The sequence below is a fragment of the Brienomyrus brachyistius genome, chromosome 11 (assembly GCF_023856365.1).
Source record: "Brienomyrus brachyistius isolate T26 chromosome 11, BBRACH_0.4, whole genome shotgun sequence".
NCBI lineage: Eukaryota > Metazoa > Chordata > Actinopteri > Osteoglossiformes > Mormyridae > Brienomyrus > Brienomyrus brachyistius.
The window spans coordinates 21,409,276-21,427,390 of record NC_064543.1 but is presented as its reverse complement, the minus strand read 5'-3'; the positions used below and the strand labels follow the sequence as shown (position 1 = coordinate 21,427,390).

Below are 18,115 nucleotides of genomic sequence, written 5' to 3'. Positions count from 1 at the left end.
GCGAGGAGGAGTAAACCCCCCAGAGAAAACCATAAATACATAACAAGGGATTAGGAACAGCAGGGGTAGACACCATGAAAGGGCACAGCAGTGACATCTGCTGTCCAGACCAAGATAAAACGTGACAATTTGTCACCTTATTTCATGTTCATCACCTGTGTCATCGCAATTCTGTGAGCTCACCAACAAGCGCACTAAACTAACAGTCAGAATCAATGATCCTTAACGTTACCTGTAAGTTACAGTTGGCTGAAGGCTCATTATCATTATCATTAGCCATGACGTTTTTTAAACGTCAATTTTTACAATTATTTTAATTGTAACAATTTTGATTATTACCATGTCAGCCCGATGTTATCAGTTCTGTTTTTTTTTCTTGTGTCGAAGAGTTTCACTTTGTGTGTGTGGGGCGGGGCGGGCAGCTCTCTCACATACGCTGCGTTACTCTACCCTGATCACAGACAGCACCGTCCTCGGAGACACAAAGCTGCTAAGAACAATGCGTGGCGGAGAAAACGGTTTGTTCGAAAACCTGGTTACCATTCACTTCATCTGATGCTGACAGTGGTCCTTCTGTGCAACTTGTTTGCATTTGAGAGCGGAGATTCGAACAATTTGTCAGACGTCCAGATAAAAAGTGCCAGACTTTGCGCAGTTTTCTCATTAAACGTCTATCCTTTATACGGGCTTATCCGTCTACGACGTCACAATCACTAGGGCCTTACGTTGTCCTTGTATACAAGGCTGTGTAATACAACGAAGTTTTATTTTCTGCGATCTCTAGATTCTGATTGTGAATTTGGCGTGTAAGCTGTCTGTCTGCTTACAACATAAACAACATGTTAGTGAAAGGTTTTGGGCCTTGTACACTACACATACCACATAGCACTTAGTTACTAGTGTTTTTTTCTTTTAAAATGTATTAGTGTAATCGTTTTAATGTGCATGGAATATTGGAATTATAGAATGGATTGAAGATGACGGCACTATAATAAAAATGCTAACCTTGCATTTTTTCTTCTGTTTTAGTAAATGCTGTCTGATGGCTGAACAAAAATCTAATCCTGCATGGCAGCATTTCACCAGGCCAACACCAGGAAAAGCCACGTGCAGTAACTGCAGCAGACTGGTGAACTTTTCCTGCTATATTATGCACTAAAAGAGATTCTGATGCTGCTATTTTTGTTTACAAGTTGTATTGTGTATAAGTTTATATTTAAATTTACACAAGTCAGTATTCAATAAATGCTAACTTGAGAAATTTTGTGCGTCCTTTGTTATTAGTGTGAAAATTTACCATGCAAATAGAGGGGAAAACGTCCAATTATCAGGCAAAAACAACAGCATATATCGGCCATCGGCTGACGCTGACTCCTAAATATCGGCATCGGCTATTGAAAAACCCGTATCGGTCGACCTCTAGTCCTGACTACATCGTTACTATATTGCCCAGACAAGCTGATATTGTGGTTTTTCCTTTCCCGCCAAATCAAAGGCACACATTCAGTTGATTACATTGTAATGATTACGTCATAAGTATTTGGCGTACTTTTTGATACCACAACGATTGTGTTCTACATTTATAGTGCTAAATAAAATTCCAAAATATCAAAGTTGATTTACACACAGGGGGCAGCATGGTGGTGCAGTGGTTAGCACTGTTACCTCACACCTCTGAGACCCGGGATCGAGTCTCTGCCTGGGTCACATGCGTGTGGAGTTTGCATGTTCTCCCCATGTCATCGTGGGGTTTCCTCCGGGTACTCCGGTTTCCCCCCACAGTCCAAAGACATGCTGAGGCTAATTGGACTTGCTAAATTGCAGTAGGAATGCATGTGAGAGTGAATGGTGTGTGAGTGTGCCCTGTGATGGGCTGGCCCCCCATCCTGGGTTGTTCCCTGCCTCGTGCCCATTGCTTCCGGGATAGGCTCCGGACCCCCCGCGACCCAGTAGGATAAGCGGTTTGGAAAATGGATGGATGGATTTACACACAATTGTATGTACTGTCTGTCTGACATTAGGCTCTGTAGTATTAAAAAGACAAGGATAAATACTCTCACCTCTGATACGATTAGGAACCAGTCTTTTCCAGGACTTTCCCATACACTAGTCCTGTTTACATGACCACGCAGATAATACTTGTATGCATCTAAACTTTTAAAAGCTTTAAACTGCTCACACGCGTATTGATACATAGTGTGACCTATATAGTAATTGCATCATTGTCAACTATTGAAATTCGTAATTTTACTGACCAACAAAATGGTGTGCGTGTGTGTGTGTGTGTGTGGGGGGGGGGGGGGGGCGCTACCCCTTAAATGTGACGGTGTGTGGAATTGCTTAATGATATGAGTAGGATGTGCAGATCCCACATCTCAAAGAGCGAAATCTGCGGGCCGCAGCAGTGTGACTCGACTGCCACCCTTAATATTTATAAGATGTTAGGTAGATGCAATTAACACAGCTGAAACCGCATCTGTTAGATGTAGAATGTAGAAGTCATACCATATATACATGGAAATGCATATAAGACAACAGACAAAGGGTGGGTACATTATTTATTGTGTGTTAATGCTATTGATACAAAAACAGCATTTGGGTGTGCTTATTACTGTGATAATACTTTTACGCATGTAAACTTGCCTTTTTCGCATTCTGAACAACACTGCATTCAGAGTACTTAGAAAATACGTATTTACGATACAAAAGAAAGTGCCTATTTTCTAAGGTGCCAAGCTTTGATAAAGGCAATTTTTACAAATACGGCACTACACTCATACAATACAAAAGTAAAAACCAACAGCTCCACCTTAAAGAGGAAATGCTCCCTGATTTCCCCCATTCTGTATGTGGCATACTACATGGATTCTTCTGAAGTATTTCCATTGTTTAAAAAAGAAAAATAAGTTGGCCATTAGCATGTTTTTGCAATTGAAATGAAATTGTGTAAAAATAAAATAAAAAATACTAGACAGAAATATACCTGAAAAAGCAAAGGAATGTTCGTTAACGAGAATAAAGAGTTACGATATGGCAGCTAGAGAGACCTGCTCTCAAAAATGGTTTCACAGTTTTTTAAATCCAATTACATTTGGAGATACATTAGATGACATACTGACGTATTCTAAACTTATGCTATTAAGCTACATTTGTATTAACGTGACCGTATAATAGTCAGCCTGCTAAGTCCATATTAGGATTGCAAGGGAAAGTACCACACAATAAATGAATTGACCCTAAGGATGAGGTATGCAGTGACGAGTGCAGAAATGGCTGAGTAACACTGGGCATGCATAAGCAGAGAGGATGTGCTTCATTACAGAAAAGATCAAGTGTGATCCCAGTAAATCCCGTCATGCCGAGAGAGATTTCACATGAGGGAAGTGATACTGGAGACACGATGAGTGTCAAGAGTCAAAGAAAATTACAGACATGGATCCACCCATACCTGATGAAAGTCAGTGAGCATGGAACAATAAATAAAATTGATGAGTGACACACTGCTATCTAAACGAATCCATTGGAGGTTGAGGGGTGAGGGAGAAGAATGTGTGCCAGACTGGGACCAGGCGGACGGCACTGGGAATATGAGTGAGGAATGTGTGCCAGACTGGGACCAGGCGGACGGCACTGGGAATATGAGTGAGGAATGTGTGCCAGACTGGGACCAGGCGAACGACACTGGGAATATGAGTGAGGAATGTGTGCCAGACTGGGACCAGGCGGACGGCACTGGGAATATGAGTGAGGAATGTGTGCCAGACTGGGATTAGGCGGACGGCACTGGGAATATGAGTGAGGAATGTGTGCCATACTGGAGCTCCGTGACAATGAAATGTACAGTGACTTAGCTTGGAAACTAAGCGAAAAAGATAATGAACAGAAGGTGTCTAAAAATACCTAAAAACATCAATAGATCATAAAATGAAATACAAGACAAAATGGGACTGTAAACAAACATACTCCTGAGAAGGATCCGCTTAGCATAAAGAGCATAACCGGCTGCGAGCCCTGTGCATGCGAGCTGGCAAACTCATTTTTCATCAACATAACCGAATGTGGCACGAACAGAACCTGAACATGGAGCGCTGAACAGTGAAGATTCAAGGCTTCTGTGAAGGCTATCTGGCCTTCGCATAAGCCGGATATTTGAAAATTTGAAATGCCAGATATCAGCGTAACCGCAGAATTAACTATTTAAATGCATTATTTATGATCTACTTTAAGAGAATCTACTTCTTTTTCAATACTGTGCCCTTTCTGACCTACAAAGACAATCTGCTCACTGCAGGGGCCTGTCCCACGCAGAAATACCCGTCAGCGCAACAACCACATGGTTCTGTTTGGTCTTCATCTAAGCGGGTCACCAAAAAGGCTCGTCAGTTCTGCTCAGATGCAGTCGGGTTGCAAGCGGGTCTAGCATCTCAATGCGGAATGCAGGTTCTGATTGCAATTAAGAAAATAATAAATCTTAATTGAATGTTGGGCTACACAGGCTGGTTCTCACTGGCTGATTGTTAATTGTCTTCTTCGTCGTCGCTGATCAGAGTCCTCCCGTCAGTTGTGGTCTCCCGCTCCCGCAAGAAGGTCTGCCTGATCGCCTCCAGCTCCGTGAGTTCCAGACGCACCTTCTCCAGGTGGAAGGTGCGCCGGTTCTGGATCTGCCGCAGCGGGAAGGGGTTCATGTCTACGAAGGCCATGTTCATGAGCTTCCTGCAGGGACATGGAGTGTCACGGGAACCGACACTGGCCAATCGCAGAAGCCGAAAGCGCCCCCCAGTCTCCCACAGCCACAACCGTTCATTTAAGATCTCAAAGAGTGGAGAGGGTGGAAAATCCTAAATTAACCAGCATCTGGGGGACAGGACATTACAAAAGCAGCCTGTATCTCTGCAGTCTATCATTGCTACACCATATCATTTTCAATTTGATTGTTTGTTTTATATGTTCTCTTTAGGGGAAAACAATTAGCAACAGTAAAGAAAGAGAGGGGTAAGGAGTGCATTCTAATACAGCGCGTTGACATACCCACCACACAACAAACAACCTCAGGGATGAGAACCTAAGTGCTGCTGTGTGGCAGGGGATACCTCAGCACCACACTAGTTCGAATGGAGTGGAACAGTGTCAGGTTTTTTTCCGGTGGTTGGAGTCCCAATCCTGCCACCAACCCCCAAATTTTCCCTGAAAGTAGGAGGGCAAGCTTGCAGGGGATGGATGTAGGTTAATGTCATACCCAGGATTACAGATCTAAGGGCCTCACTTCTGTCATTCACGGGATTCGAACCAGCAACCTTCCGATTACTGGCACAGATCCCTAACCTCAGAGCTACTGTCATAAAACAGTCCTTCCCAGTCTGGTGCAGTGACAGGATAAGACAAAAGACACAGCGTGTGTGTATGAGGGGGGCCCGTACCTCGCATCCAGGATGGTGCGTGTGAAGTAGCGCAGGTACTTGAAGATGGCCATGGAGTCCTGCAGCTTGAGGAACTTATCCTCTTTGTATTTGAAGAGGGCAAGAGCAAAGCGGAATATGATCTGCCGGGAGAGAGTAGAGCAGTCAGAGCGCCCCCTGCAGACAGTGCAGCACCTTGCAGTTTTGTCACAGAGTAGGTATACTCTAACCTTTGGCCCCTCATACAAAAACGCATCCCAGATCTTGAAGAGGATGTCACTGACGACGCTGTCCACGAACACCACCAGAAACCAGTTGAAGGTGATGAGGGAGAAATCCACCTTATATGCCTCAAAGTGAGCGTGAAGGCGGGGTAGCTTCTCACTCAGCAGGTCCTTAAAAACCCGCTGGTCCACCTGGAGGAACAGGAGCAGAGATAAATAAACCCAATGGTTTGGTGCTCTTTTACGAGAAAAAAAAATCATAAAACATAACTTTAAAAGACTGAGCTGTGGTCTGTTTTAGCGAGACTCCAAATGTAGCAGATGCCTTGTCACCTGTGAGCCCAGCAGTGTTTTTGTGTAATAGTCTCGTGGCATGAACACCTCTATGATTGCAACTAGGCACCAGAACGCATCTTCCTGGTCCAGGTACAGGAGTGCGATGGCAGCCAACCTGAAAAACAGTCAGTAGGGAGCCCTGTTAGGCCTAGGGGCTGCTATGTCCCCCCCCCCCAGGCTCCACCTGCCTAGCTCACCCACCTGTTGAGACCCTGGCAGTAGCCAATGTCAGGGTTCCTCCAGGAATAGGCCAGCAGCACGTTCCTGAGCTTCTGGATGCCCTCGGCGGTGGGCGAGGCATAGTGCTTGTTGTTGGGCAGGGTCCGCAGGAGGTCTAGCTCGATCTGCTTGGAGGCCGGGTTCGACTTCTCCAGGGCGGCACGCAGCTGGCTCTCGAAGTAGTTCTGCGGCAGCACCTCCCGCAGCTTCTTCACGTGGAAGCTGACGCAGCAGCGCCACACCTTAGAGCGGTGCTCGTGGGGGACCCCACTGCGCACCAGGGCTTTCAGCTCCGGCGAGCGCGTCATCTCCCTGTTCATCATCCCCGCTAAGTAGTTATCCCACTTCACGCTCACAGACATCTCCTGCTCTCCCAGCGACAGCTTCTTCAGGTTAAGTGCCCTGACCCTGGCCACCAGCATCTCCTCCTCGTCGTCCTCAGGTACTGTCTTGAACCCATACACGTCATATTCGCTGTGGGACAAAAGGAACTAGGAGTTGCACCATGCAGAAGACACAACAATAATGACGACTGATCCTCTGGATGAGGGGTCATAGAGTTGCCATGGCAGCAGGTCGGACGTGGGTTCCGGCAGTACCTGACGGGGTGCGGCTTGAAGATCGGGTGCTCTTGCTGATCGGAGCTCTCGACCTGCAGAGCGTCCTCCAGCAGCCTGGAGATGACCTCCTGCGCTGGGTTCTCCTCAGAGGGCGAGCACACTGGGCTCTTCACCTCCTGCAGGAGGATCAGGTACTTGCTTTCCACCTGGCATAGCTTGGCCTCCAGGGCTGTGTACTGTCAGAAAAAATGGGCCAGACGTTGTTTAGACTGAGTGGGCTGGGCTGGATCCCGCCAACATGGTACCACCAGCATTAACTCACTCTTCTCGAGTTGCAGTGTTAGTTTATGGCTCGATAAAATGACAGGTAGGTGAATTGTGCCTGAGGAACCTTAAATCATGCTACTGAGGGCTCCCCTGTCTGGCAAACATTCATGCATCTCAGTCACCTTTGCTTCTAGAGCCTTCTCTCTGCCCTCCGCATTCCTACGCAGGACCGTCAGCTCCAGGATCTCCTTGTTCAGAAACTTGTTCTGGGTTTTGTAGGCCTGTAGGCCATCCTAGAATAAGCAGTAAAGCAGATTTAGGCACTTAATGCAGGAACATAAATCGGCAAAGCACAGAATTCACTGCACTGCACACAGATGCATTTAAGGGTTCATACAAACCGTCCAATCAGTCTGACGTACTGACTGGGCTTTACAAAGCAATTGGCTAAACAGTGCAATGCTCCACTCAGGAGAGTACGAGTCTGTGTGCCTCTCCTCATTTGGCGGGCCCGCTGGCTCAGCTCCCCAGAAAAGCAGGAGCACACAGCTGCTTTTATGCTCCTAATGAACGCCATTACTTCCATAAACACACGTGCTGAAAAGCCTTCTGAGTGTGTATTCAATTTCCTGCAGCCTGAGAGCCAGTGGGCACCGCGACAGCACACCTGGGGTTCACTGCGGAGGCCCAGGCTCCTACCTTCAGGTTGTCCAGCTCCTGCAGCTCCTTGGAGGTGGAGGAGGGCGAGCCGCAGTCTGGAGAGCCACAAGCCCCACCAGAGGAGGCACAGCCCTGCTGGGACAGCCTGATGATGACCTCGTCCTTGGCCTGGATGGTCTCCATCAGCATCCCCAGCTGCTCGTTCATCTCGCCCACCTTGTTCTTCAGGCTCTTCAGCTCTTGCTGCAGACTCTCCTTCTCCAGCGCCAGCTTCTCCATGTGGCAACAGAGGCCCTTGATCTGGTTGCTCTTCTCCTGCAGGAGCGCGGCCTGGTCCTGCGGCCCCCCAGGGCCCCCGCCCACTGCAATGGCGGGCCTCTCGCACTGCGCGCTCTTCAGGGTCTGCTGCAGCAGCCGGACCAGCTCCTAGGAGACGGGGGATACCGATGCAGTGAGCAGAAGGAGCCTAAATATCCTGCAGCATTTTTAACCAGTGCCACCCAGTGGTGTGGAAGCTCCTCGTGTGCAGGGGAGGTGCTGGCAGTTTGCCAAGTCGGCACCCTCTCTGCTGCCCCCTACTGGCGAACAAATGGCCCAGGTCAAGGACACATAAAAGAAGAAAACTGCTGCCCCAGAGCAGAAGCCGGCCTGAACAGAGCGGTGTCCTCATCGCACTCCTAAAATGCCTGTACCCTCACTAACTGTCCCGTGGATGGTACCATCACACAGAGGACAGTCTCTTGGATGGATATGAAATGGTGAGGAAAACCATTCCAGCTCCAGAAGACTTCAAAGAACACTGCAGAACAGCAGGACCTCTCAGAAGCTCATAATGCTGTGCAGATGAACCCTGTGCCAGACTCAGAGGAGGAGGCAGAGCACATGATGCAGTTACTAGAACATTGTTGTTACTGGTTAACCACCCCTAACAGCTGTCAGGCCTGCCAGCTAAGCCTAAGAATAACAAACATATTTTTGTTCGTTCACCAGTGTAAACTTACAGCTGTGGTGATCTTATACAAGCTTTCAGCATAAATTGCAGCTAGTCATCAATCAATCTTTACATATAACACTGTTTAAATCACAGGCTTTTCAAAGTGCTTTACAGACATTATATACTGAAGTACTGAACTGAACCACAACACCACGCAAACAGAACATTACATGACACCAGCTCTAGAGCATGAACTGATCTTGTGGCGAAGTGACATTAATGTACTGCAGTTTGAAAACAGTACAGTTTGTCTCCATCGCCATGACGTCACAAAATATAAAACGTCATTATAGAAATGCAGTGACACTCTCCAGTGGCACAGCAAACCAGTGAAAATGGCTTTTATGCAGTGTCAATCGAAACTGTAAGACAGATTGGGCATGGCACAAAATCCAGTCAGAAACTGTGTCAAGCTGCGAAAGAACACAAGAGTTCGGCAGAAGATTCAGAAAAGATGCATCCAAGTTCCTTTAAAGGCATCCACAGAAGAGAGTGAATATCAGGTGGTGGCTGCTGTTCCAAAACTCAGTACCATTATGCAAGCTGCTGGACAGGCGTCTTTAACACTTTCACAAGTAAGATAAACCAATTGACACAAAGCGGTGAATACAGAGCTGCTAAGATGGCAAAGCTCGATACCACCGAATTTCAAGCTGGCAGCTGCAAAGGTGAATGTAAGAACTGTTCTAATTTTCACATACTTAAAGAAGAACTGAAAAATATGATACTGCAAGAAAGAGAAAACAGATTTAAAGACTTCAACAGCACTCTGCATATGGTGAGACAAGCCGGGGAACAAGAGAGAAGTGCATATTAGCCAAGCCTAGCAAGAGCCTCTATCTATGGCAGTTAAATCACAAGTGGAAGAATTTTACAGCAACGATGAACGTTCAAGGTGTTGCCCAGGTAAAAAGGGTTTTAGTTCAAACTGAAGACACCAACACCAAGATATAGTGTCAGAAGCAATTGCTGGTGTGCAATCTGATAGAATTGTATGAAGCGACACTCAACCGTAAAGCTAGGATTTTCAACTTTTCAAATTTACGACCAGCATAGTGTGACAGTGGCTGCAATCAATATGTGTCTGAGTCGCATCAGAATGTTAAACTGGTATTAGCTGCTGTACCCACAAAAGATTACTACAAGGATTTAAGTAATCTTGTTTGTGACATTAATTCCAGAGAGTGCATCGCTGCAGCACATGTCCAAGAACAGAATTTCAAAATATCTTTTTGAACTACTGGAAGCCAATGGAGTGAAGGACAACACTGTGTTTGTGTTTAAGCAATGGCAACACACAGAACCTACAAACCACAAAAGCCAGTGTAACGGTTCACTGGAATGTTTTGCAGTCAGTTTGATGGCCTTGGCACTCACCATTTTGTTAGCAAGTCAAACTACTTATCTGAATCAAGTCAAGGAGAATTTAAAAGCAGACCAGTGTGTGATTCTCTGAGACTTTGCTGAAAATGATTCTTTTGTTGTCCAAGATGCCGTTCAGGGCCACCACTGGACAAACTCACAAGCAATGCAGTATCTTTTTGCGATTTATTACAGAATAAGCGTCAGTACTGTGGCTAACATCAACGTTTGCACAAATGGTTACTGTGTGAATCACAACACATCTGCTGTTTATGCCACCTTCTTAAGCACGTTCATACCGAACTTTCATCCGTGAGTAAGGTGATCTACTTTTCAGACGGCTGTGCTGGGCAGTGCAGAAACTACAGGAACCTGATCAGTCTGGTAAACGACAAAGCTGATTCCGAACTGGACGGCGAATGGCATTTCCTCGCGACTCCGTGTGACGGCACTGGGGACACAGTTAAAAGGCTTGCAGCACACGCTAGTCTTCATCCAACATCCAGATCTCGACACCACATGATTCGTTCAAATTTTGTCAGGAAAATGTGAAGGGCATTCACTTCATCTGGGTGACAAATGAGAATGTCAAGAAACATTGAACACTGCGCACTGGATGCCCACTGTACACTGGTATGAGAAAGCAAGGAGTGCCAGGTATTAGAAGCCACCACTGCATTTTGTCAGTCAGTCATTCAGTCAGTCAAACACCATTCTTGAAATTCGTTGCATGTCATCTGAAACAGAAGGAAGTCCTACAACAGTGGAGAATGTTGAGCAAGCAATTGCAAAAATGCCAGTTGAAACTGCAATTTCAGTTTACCTACCTGGCCAGGACATAGCGGCAGTTTGCAGTTTGTGACAGAGACTGGAACATTGGTGTCATTGTTGAACGGTCTGACGGCAGTGAAGATGTCTGGTTCATGAACTTTGCTCATTCAAAGCATTCAGGGATGCTTACTTGGCCATGCCTCCATGATGGGTGCTGGGTCCTATTCCATCATGTTTTCTGCATTGTCCCAGCACCAGAAGCATATGATCTGATCGATCAATTTCAAGCCGGGGATACTCCTAAACTATGTGAACTAGGCCATTGAAATTTTGGATTTTTCATACTGGTCCAGGGGCAAACAAAATCCCGCAAAATGGTTCAAGCCTCTGTGTCTGCGATCAGAAGGTTGCTGGTTCAAGTCCGGCCACGCACATCTGTGGGTCCTTGAGCAAGGGCCCTGAACTCCAGTTCCCTAGGTGTTGCAGAGGGTAGCTGCTCTTCACGAGTTTGCTCTCATGGAGAGCAAGATGGGGGAGGTGAAAAGAGAATTTCCCCATGGGGATCAAGAAAAAAATATTACTTACTATAATTATTGTTATTATTATTAATCATAATAATAATAATAATAATTCTGGTTGGGCACGGACCACTTCTTCATTTGAGGCAGAATGTCTTATTTATTTCTTAAAGGGTCCAACAGCAAAATAAATCAAGCAGTGGAGATCTGTATCTGATCAGACCTCACACTCTCCACCTGAACCGAAAAGATTCACTCCCCAGAGTTCCTCAGCTGGATGCCAGAGCAGCGCATCACAGTCAATCACAGGTGATTGCGCTCCTGCATAACGGCACAGGACCAGCAGCGAGGAACAGCAGCAGCAGCCACGTTCTCAGGGGGATACAGAGCACCGAAGCAGCCATGTGTGAAGACTGAAACTGGAAACGGCACAGGACCTAACACTTCTTAAAGCAGACTGAACACAATGCAGCACAGGACTTAATGCATTTAATAACAGACTGAACACAATGCAGCACAGGACTTAATGCATTTAATAACATAGACTGAACACAATGCAGCACAGGACTTAATGCATTTAATAACATAGACTGAATGTGTAACACAGCACAGCCCTTAACTCTCTTAATAAAGCAGCATCAAAAACCAAAGGGACCGCAGACAAACCGAAAGCCAAACATCCCTACCTTGAGTTTGCGCTCTGAAAAACACCAAAGTAGCAAGATAGCACCTGAAATTATTATGGATACCTTATATTTAAGGACATACATATACACAACACACAGACAGTTGTCCATTTTTCAATTCTGTAAGGTTTATGGTATGATTTAAGGTATATTTCACATTTGATAGTGAATTTCGGTCCCTGATTTCCAGAGGAACACAGGTAGTGTGTGATTATGTGACACAGCTGGGCAAACCACAAGGGAACTTTTCGAAAGCAGACAGTCACAAGGGGAAACCTGCACAGGGAAGGAGGAACTCCGAAACAAAAAGCTTCCTCTCACTAAGCGACGTAGCAGTGAGTGCAGACACCCTGCCTGATAGCAGTCAGGGGGGAGAAAGGCTACAGGCACCAGGCCGGTTGGGTCGCGCCTCTTACCCGGCTGGCTCTGCTTGCGCGGAGACCGTGCTCAGAGATCTGGCAGAAAGGAGTAGCAGCAGACGAGCTCACCGGAAGGTGTGAGGGTGTGATAAAACCAGGGGGTCACCAGGGGGGCTAAGCACCCACCCCCGCAGCACCGAATCATGTGCCAGATCTCATGCTCGTTTGATGTACAAAAGAGGAAGAAAACATCTAACGAAATAAGTGTGATTGAACATCCAGGCAGAAACTTGCCGTTACCCCCCCCCCCCCTCCCCAAATGGGTGGCCTGTCACTGTGGCTCAGTGGGCTAAGCCTCTGCGCCTTTGATTGGAAGGTCACCGTACCGAGTCCAGCCTCGGCACACCTGGGGGTCCTTGAGCAAGACCCTTAACCCCCTGCTGCCTGGGTGCTGCTACGGGCGGCTGCCCTGTGCGCCCAGCTTGCTCTTATCTACAGAGAGCAAGTTAGGGGAGGTGTTCAAAGAATTTTCCCATGGAGATCAATTAAAAAAAAAAAGTATGTATTATTATTATTTATATGGACGGCCTGTTACTGAAATGAGCGGCGCGGTACCTTCTGGCTGGCCAGCTCCTCCCTGAGCTGAGCCAGTTCCTCCTGCAGGCTCTGCAGCCGATGCTGCATCTCAGAGGCCTTGCTGCCGTTGCAGTCGGTCTGGCTGCTCTCTGCGCTCCGGCCAGCCTTCATCACATCTCGCAGGAAGGGCCGCCGGGGGCGGGATGCAGATTTCCCAAAGTCGAACGTGAACACGGAGCCCGTGGAGTCTAGATAGAAGCGAGTAGAGCTTAGCTTGGAAGGTGATGGTGTCCAGGAACCAGCCTTTAAAATACCTGCCAGAGCATAGCAGGAAAAGCCCCTTCCGGATGTTTCTGTGCACTTCAGACAACTAGCATCGCAGACTAAACTATAAATACGTTAGCGACTGTTAGCATTGTAGACTAAACAGACCACTTCATACAGGTCTTTAAAGTAGTGGGTTTATCTTTGACGCCAGGTTACTGATATCCGGAGATCAAACGAAACTCAGCAGATCTGCTCATCACGAGAGCCCCTCCCCAGACGTCTGTGACGGCAAAGCTCTCACGTCTGTGGGTGTCCGAGGGGGGCTTCTTGGGGGGCTCCTGTATTTGCACGGGCTCCTGCGAGTCCTTGCCAGGGGGGTCGACCATCTCCCACTCTTCCGCGGTGTAAAAGACGCTGCGCCTACCTTCGCCCCCCCAGCCCTGGCGCAGCTGGGACATCGAGTTCCTGGTGCCACGCAAAGAGAGGTAAGGAACATTCTGGAAGCATATGATTACATCACAGCAAACCTGACAGCACCGACAAACTTGCTGCGGGTCCAGTGTGTTCCATGATGCTTACGCCAAACCAGTGAAGGCATGCATTCCGCTGCAGTCAGCTTGGTTACATGCGCGCAAACACAACTGTTTAACACCTCAGTCCATACTAAAAATATCAGAACATACAAGAACAGACTCGACAGACACCTGGCATGCACAATGGCGTGCACTGGAATGGAAACAGGCTCGCTTTGGCAAGAGTTCCATTCCTACTGCCACAGCTGCACTTAATTTATCACATTGTATTTGGGTGTAACATGTTTAACATGGCAGAGGCCTGTAATGCACTTGTGTTTGTGGTGATCAGACTGTGAAGACAAATATCATTATAGCACAATAAAGGCTATCTACCATCCATCCATCCATCCATCCATCAATGATCCCGGGGGGGGGGGGGCATTTAACCTCATTTCATTTCTCATTCAAACGATATTTTTAATACCAGTGGGGACGCCCCCTGCTCACCTCCCCCCTCTTACCATCAAAGATTCAATTTTGAATCTCATCCTGTCATCCCAGCACATAGATTAAATCCTTCCAGATGTACAGAATCTGAGAGCCAAAATGCAGCACGATAAAATCCTCTCCTGTCTCTCTGCTAAGGGGAGCCGTTTGGCGAGTCTCATTCACGTATGGTCTGCTCCCTCCTCGCACACCCTAACTGCAATTCGGGGGGGTACGGGGTAAAGAGGTTCCCCATCTCTTGGAAATATGCAGGACTCACAGGCAGAGGATTATATTCAAGTCGGATGGGTTTGGCAGCTAGACACCAAAGCAGAGCACTGCAAGAAGGTTCCTCTCCCATAATCCCCTGCGCTCTCACCTGAGCTCGAAGCCCAGCTGCCTGAAGGAGAAGTGGGGGCCGGCACTGCGGGTGGTGGACCCCCCTGGCAGCTCGTCCACGTTGGCATCCAAGGAAAAATCACTGCGTACCCTCTCCATACTTTCACTCGGTGCCTCGAAAGGAAAACTATCTGCAGCCGAGGGAGAGAGTAAAGTCATAAGTGCTGGGGGGGGGTGAAGTGGACACCATGCAGGCCTCGGGGAGCGACAGGGAGACGAAAATGTGGCTAGATGTCTCATGGGTGTCTACCTTCTATTTAATGCTCATGAAATTTTTATTAAATGATGCTTTATTTTGCCATCTGCACAGGTACACTGCAATGCTTCTATCCGCATATCCCATCATGCTCTCCTTTCAGACACACATATACAGATGAGAGAGAGGCTTTGTGTCTGAGCACAGAGCCAGTTATTTATCCAAGGCCCTTGGACCATTTTGGGGAGGCAAGGGCCTCGCTAAAGGGCCCAGGAGAGATGCCACACAACACTCCCCCCTCCCCCACATGGCTGACAGTCTTAGGCTAAAAGTACCATGTGGGCACAGAGAAAACATCTGGATTCAAGCAATGCTTCCAGCCTGGGTGATGGAGGAACCCAGAAAAAGACGAACATCTTCCCAAAGCCAAGGGAAACATGCAGCACTTTCTGCCCACAAGGCAACGGCAGAACTCTGACAGAAGCTGCCAGAAGACGCCAGGTCACATGATGTGTCCGCAGCAGACACCAGCTGGGCCTGAGAGATAGTGTCTTAACACAGGATACTCACAGGCCTGCCAGGACACAGGCCTGCGCACAGACAACACACACACACACTCACTCATACACACACACACACACACTCACTCATACAGACACACAGTCACTCACACAGTCACACACATACCTGTGTTGCTGGCCACCAGGCCACTGTGTGTCTGGGGCAGGGTGGGCAGGTTCCAGCTGTCTCGAGTCCCCAACCCACGCGCGGTGCTGAACTCCCAGCGCTTCTGCTGCAGCTGTTGCAGCCAGTAGTGCATGACCTGCTGGCTGGGTGCCTGGGGGGGGGGGGGGGGCAGATGAGTAAGTGACAGGCAACACAGCCCCTAATACAACATCGGGGATTGGGGTCAGGGTGCAGTCGCGGGAGCTGAGGAAACCATGACTCCGTCAACATAGATGGAAAGAGGTTCAGTAGTGAGGGAATGGCTTGGTCACCTGACCCCGGCCCCGCCCACCCTGGGATCTCAGCCCCGCCCACCCTAGGCTCTCAGCCCCGCCCACCCTGGGATCTCAGCCCCGCCCACCCTAGGCTCTCAGCCCCGCCCACCCTAGGCTCTCAGCCCCGCCCACCTTGGACTCTTGCACTGACACTCCTTACTAAACTCACACGGCGTTAAATTTAAGCAGCAAAGTGGTGACAGTGTAAACAGCACAGCATCCCCAGTGAGTACAAAGCTCAAAGCAACTGGAATATCACAGTCCAGAGCCAGAGGAGAGTGGCAGTGCTCCTTATAAACCCTGACCCTCTCAGGGTACTTTAACCATACACAGCAAATAAAGTACCCATGTCCTTTAAACATTCATGACTAACAATCCACATAAATAAAAGTAAAGCCCCATACACAGGGATTTTAAGCACAATGTCAACCGAATGTTGTCTTTACCTCCTATTTCCAGTCTGAGATGCCCCGAGTCACACAGGTGAGTTTTAAAAGTCCTGCTTCTGTCACGCCACATCCTAGCTAATCATTAATATTTAACCTACATAGCTGAATGAGGCACAGATATGCCTTGTTTCCTTATAGGCGGCTATCAGTGAGAGACTATTACGTCAGATGGACTTCTTGCATTAACAGCCTCTCTGCGGGCATTAAATGCACAGAAAAAGTAACACTGTCTATCACGAGAGTCCAGTCAGACAGCCTGCCATTGTTTCCCTTACACTGCTGGGACCCTTATACATTTCCATCTGGGAGAGGAAAACATCTACACCTTAAATAGCTGTCATGCGGGGGAGGGAAGCACAGCCCCGGCCTGGCTTTCAAACCACAGCAGACTTTACATTGCGCATTTGCGAATAAAAAGCCAAGCATGCCAAGTCTGCAGTCCCTGTCTGCAAGTCCTAACGGATTACCAGCACACGACTGACAGCGGCGGATATATTTAAAAACAGTCAAAAAAAGTATTTTAGGAAATGTAGGGTTTGATAGAGGAAGGAAGCTGCCGTTGGCATATACTATAAAGAAGTAAAGTGAAGTGCAGCCGCTTTCTGCTGTGAGGGCAGCACACAGTCAATGAGAAAATGAAAACAAAAAAGGTTTTCCCAGGGGTTTAATAGGAGGTACTTCCCAAAACCCTGCAAGATGGCACCATAACAGCAATACACCACGAAGTCAAAAACTGTATTGCACTGCATTTCAGTACCTTTCATATTACTAATAATACACGCCTTTTAACTTTGTGTCATTAAATATCTTCCCATCCCTCGTCCCCAACATATTACCAAACAGCTTAATGTCCCCTTACGCTTTTCTGGTGGTAAAATAAAGCCAAATCAGAGGCTAGAAATGCATAAAATAGAAATACGCTGGGTTTCTATCAGACTCAGTCTTGTGACTTAGTGACCGGCTCCCGAGCTGTGCATGTGCATCATCATCATCATCATCCTCCTCACCTTCATGCCCCTCTTACCTTGAGCAGAATCTGCTTTCCAGCCGTCAGGATCTCAAACTGCCCCTCTTCGCCTTCCACATCATACCTCATGCAGGCGTCGCCGATGTCTATGTGCCCCATGGGCAGGGCGTCCTGGGGGGACTTGAAATAATACAAGTAGCATTTTCTGGGGTCGTAGACGAACCACAGCGGCTTGAATCCCCTCAGTGGTCCTTTGCCCGTAAGTTTATTTAGATAGCCGCACAATTTCGAACCTTGTTCTTTTGTGCCCTCAAAGTCAACCACCTCGACAGATTTGCTGGCCGGAATCCGGCAATTCCGCTGACTGTTCTCTTCTCTCCCATTCCCTCCATGCATTTTCCGTAAACTTTTCTTCTGCCTGCGACTACACCACTGTCTTCTTTTCCATCCGCATGACTAGTCACCCGTCATCGCTGCGAGGCATCATGGGAAATGTAGTTTACAGTCAACGTGCGCAGTCGTAAAGACAGGCTTAAATTTCTCTTTTAGTAGTTTAACCATATACCGTATATGACATTCATCCAAATCGTGCAATTTGCACACTCCCGCTTTGTTTAATTTTAGTCGTCGAGCGATTTTAAATCTCTTTACCAATCATATGTTTCTAAGATTTCAATCCCAATAAATCGTAGATGTGATCGCTTCATTTAACATAGTAATTTTGGCGAACAGCATTATGTAGAAGTGTCTGTTGTGTTTTATCTACACGACGAGCTTCGCTTTCTGGCTCGGTAGTGTAGCGCTGAAGAAGGGCGTCTACGGAATAAACAAACGGCGAAGCGCCGGTAGGTGGCGGCACTGTCATTGCTTACAGAGTTCTCCCAGTGTGAAACAGTGATGAAAAACC

General features: G+C 47.5%; 1 protein-coding gene across 1 annotated transcript; it reads right to left on the bottom strand.

The window, feature by feature from the left end:
* Positions 1-2,541: 2,541 nt before the first annotated feature.
* On the bottom strand, positions 2,542-17,886 carry tbc1d2b (TBC1 domain family, member 2B). Its single transcript, XM_049031290.1, has 13 exons — positions 17,266-17,886; positions 15,479-15,629; positions 14,576-14,726; positions 13,497-13,660; positions 12,968-13,176; positions 7,702-8,088; positions 7,185-7,295; positions 6,775-6,971; positions 6,158-6,649; positions 5,954-6,071; positions 5,627-5,812; positions 5,418-5,539; positions 2,542-4,713 (listed from the first exon to the last, which is right to left on the bottom strand). The coding sequence occupies exons 1-13, from the start codon at positions 17,602-17,604 to the stop codon at positions 4,518-4,520; spliced, it is 2,823 nt and encodes a 940-aa protein (XP_048887247.1). The 5' UTR covers positions 17,605-17,886; the 3' UTR covers positions 2,542-4,517.
* Positions 17,887-18,115: the final 229 nt, after the last annotated feature.

Coding starts and splice junctions, on each gene's coding strand:
- tbc1d2b (XM_049031290.1), bottom strand. CDS start 17,604: ATGCATGGAGGGAATGGGAGAGAAGAGAACAGTCAGCGGAATTGCCGG. Junction 8,089..12,967: donor AGGAGCTGGCCAGCCAGAAG/GTACCGCGCCGC, acceptor CCCGTCTCCTAG/GAGCTGGTCCGGCTGCTGCA. Junction 6,072..6,157: donor TACTGCCAGGGTCTCAACAG/GTGGGTGAGCTA, acceptor ACTGTTTTTCAG/GTTGGCTGCCATCGCACTCC.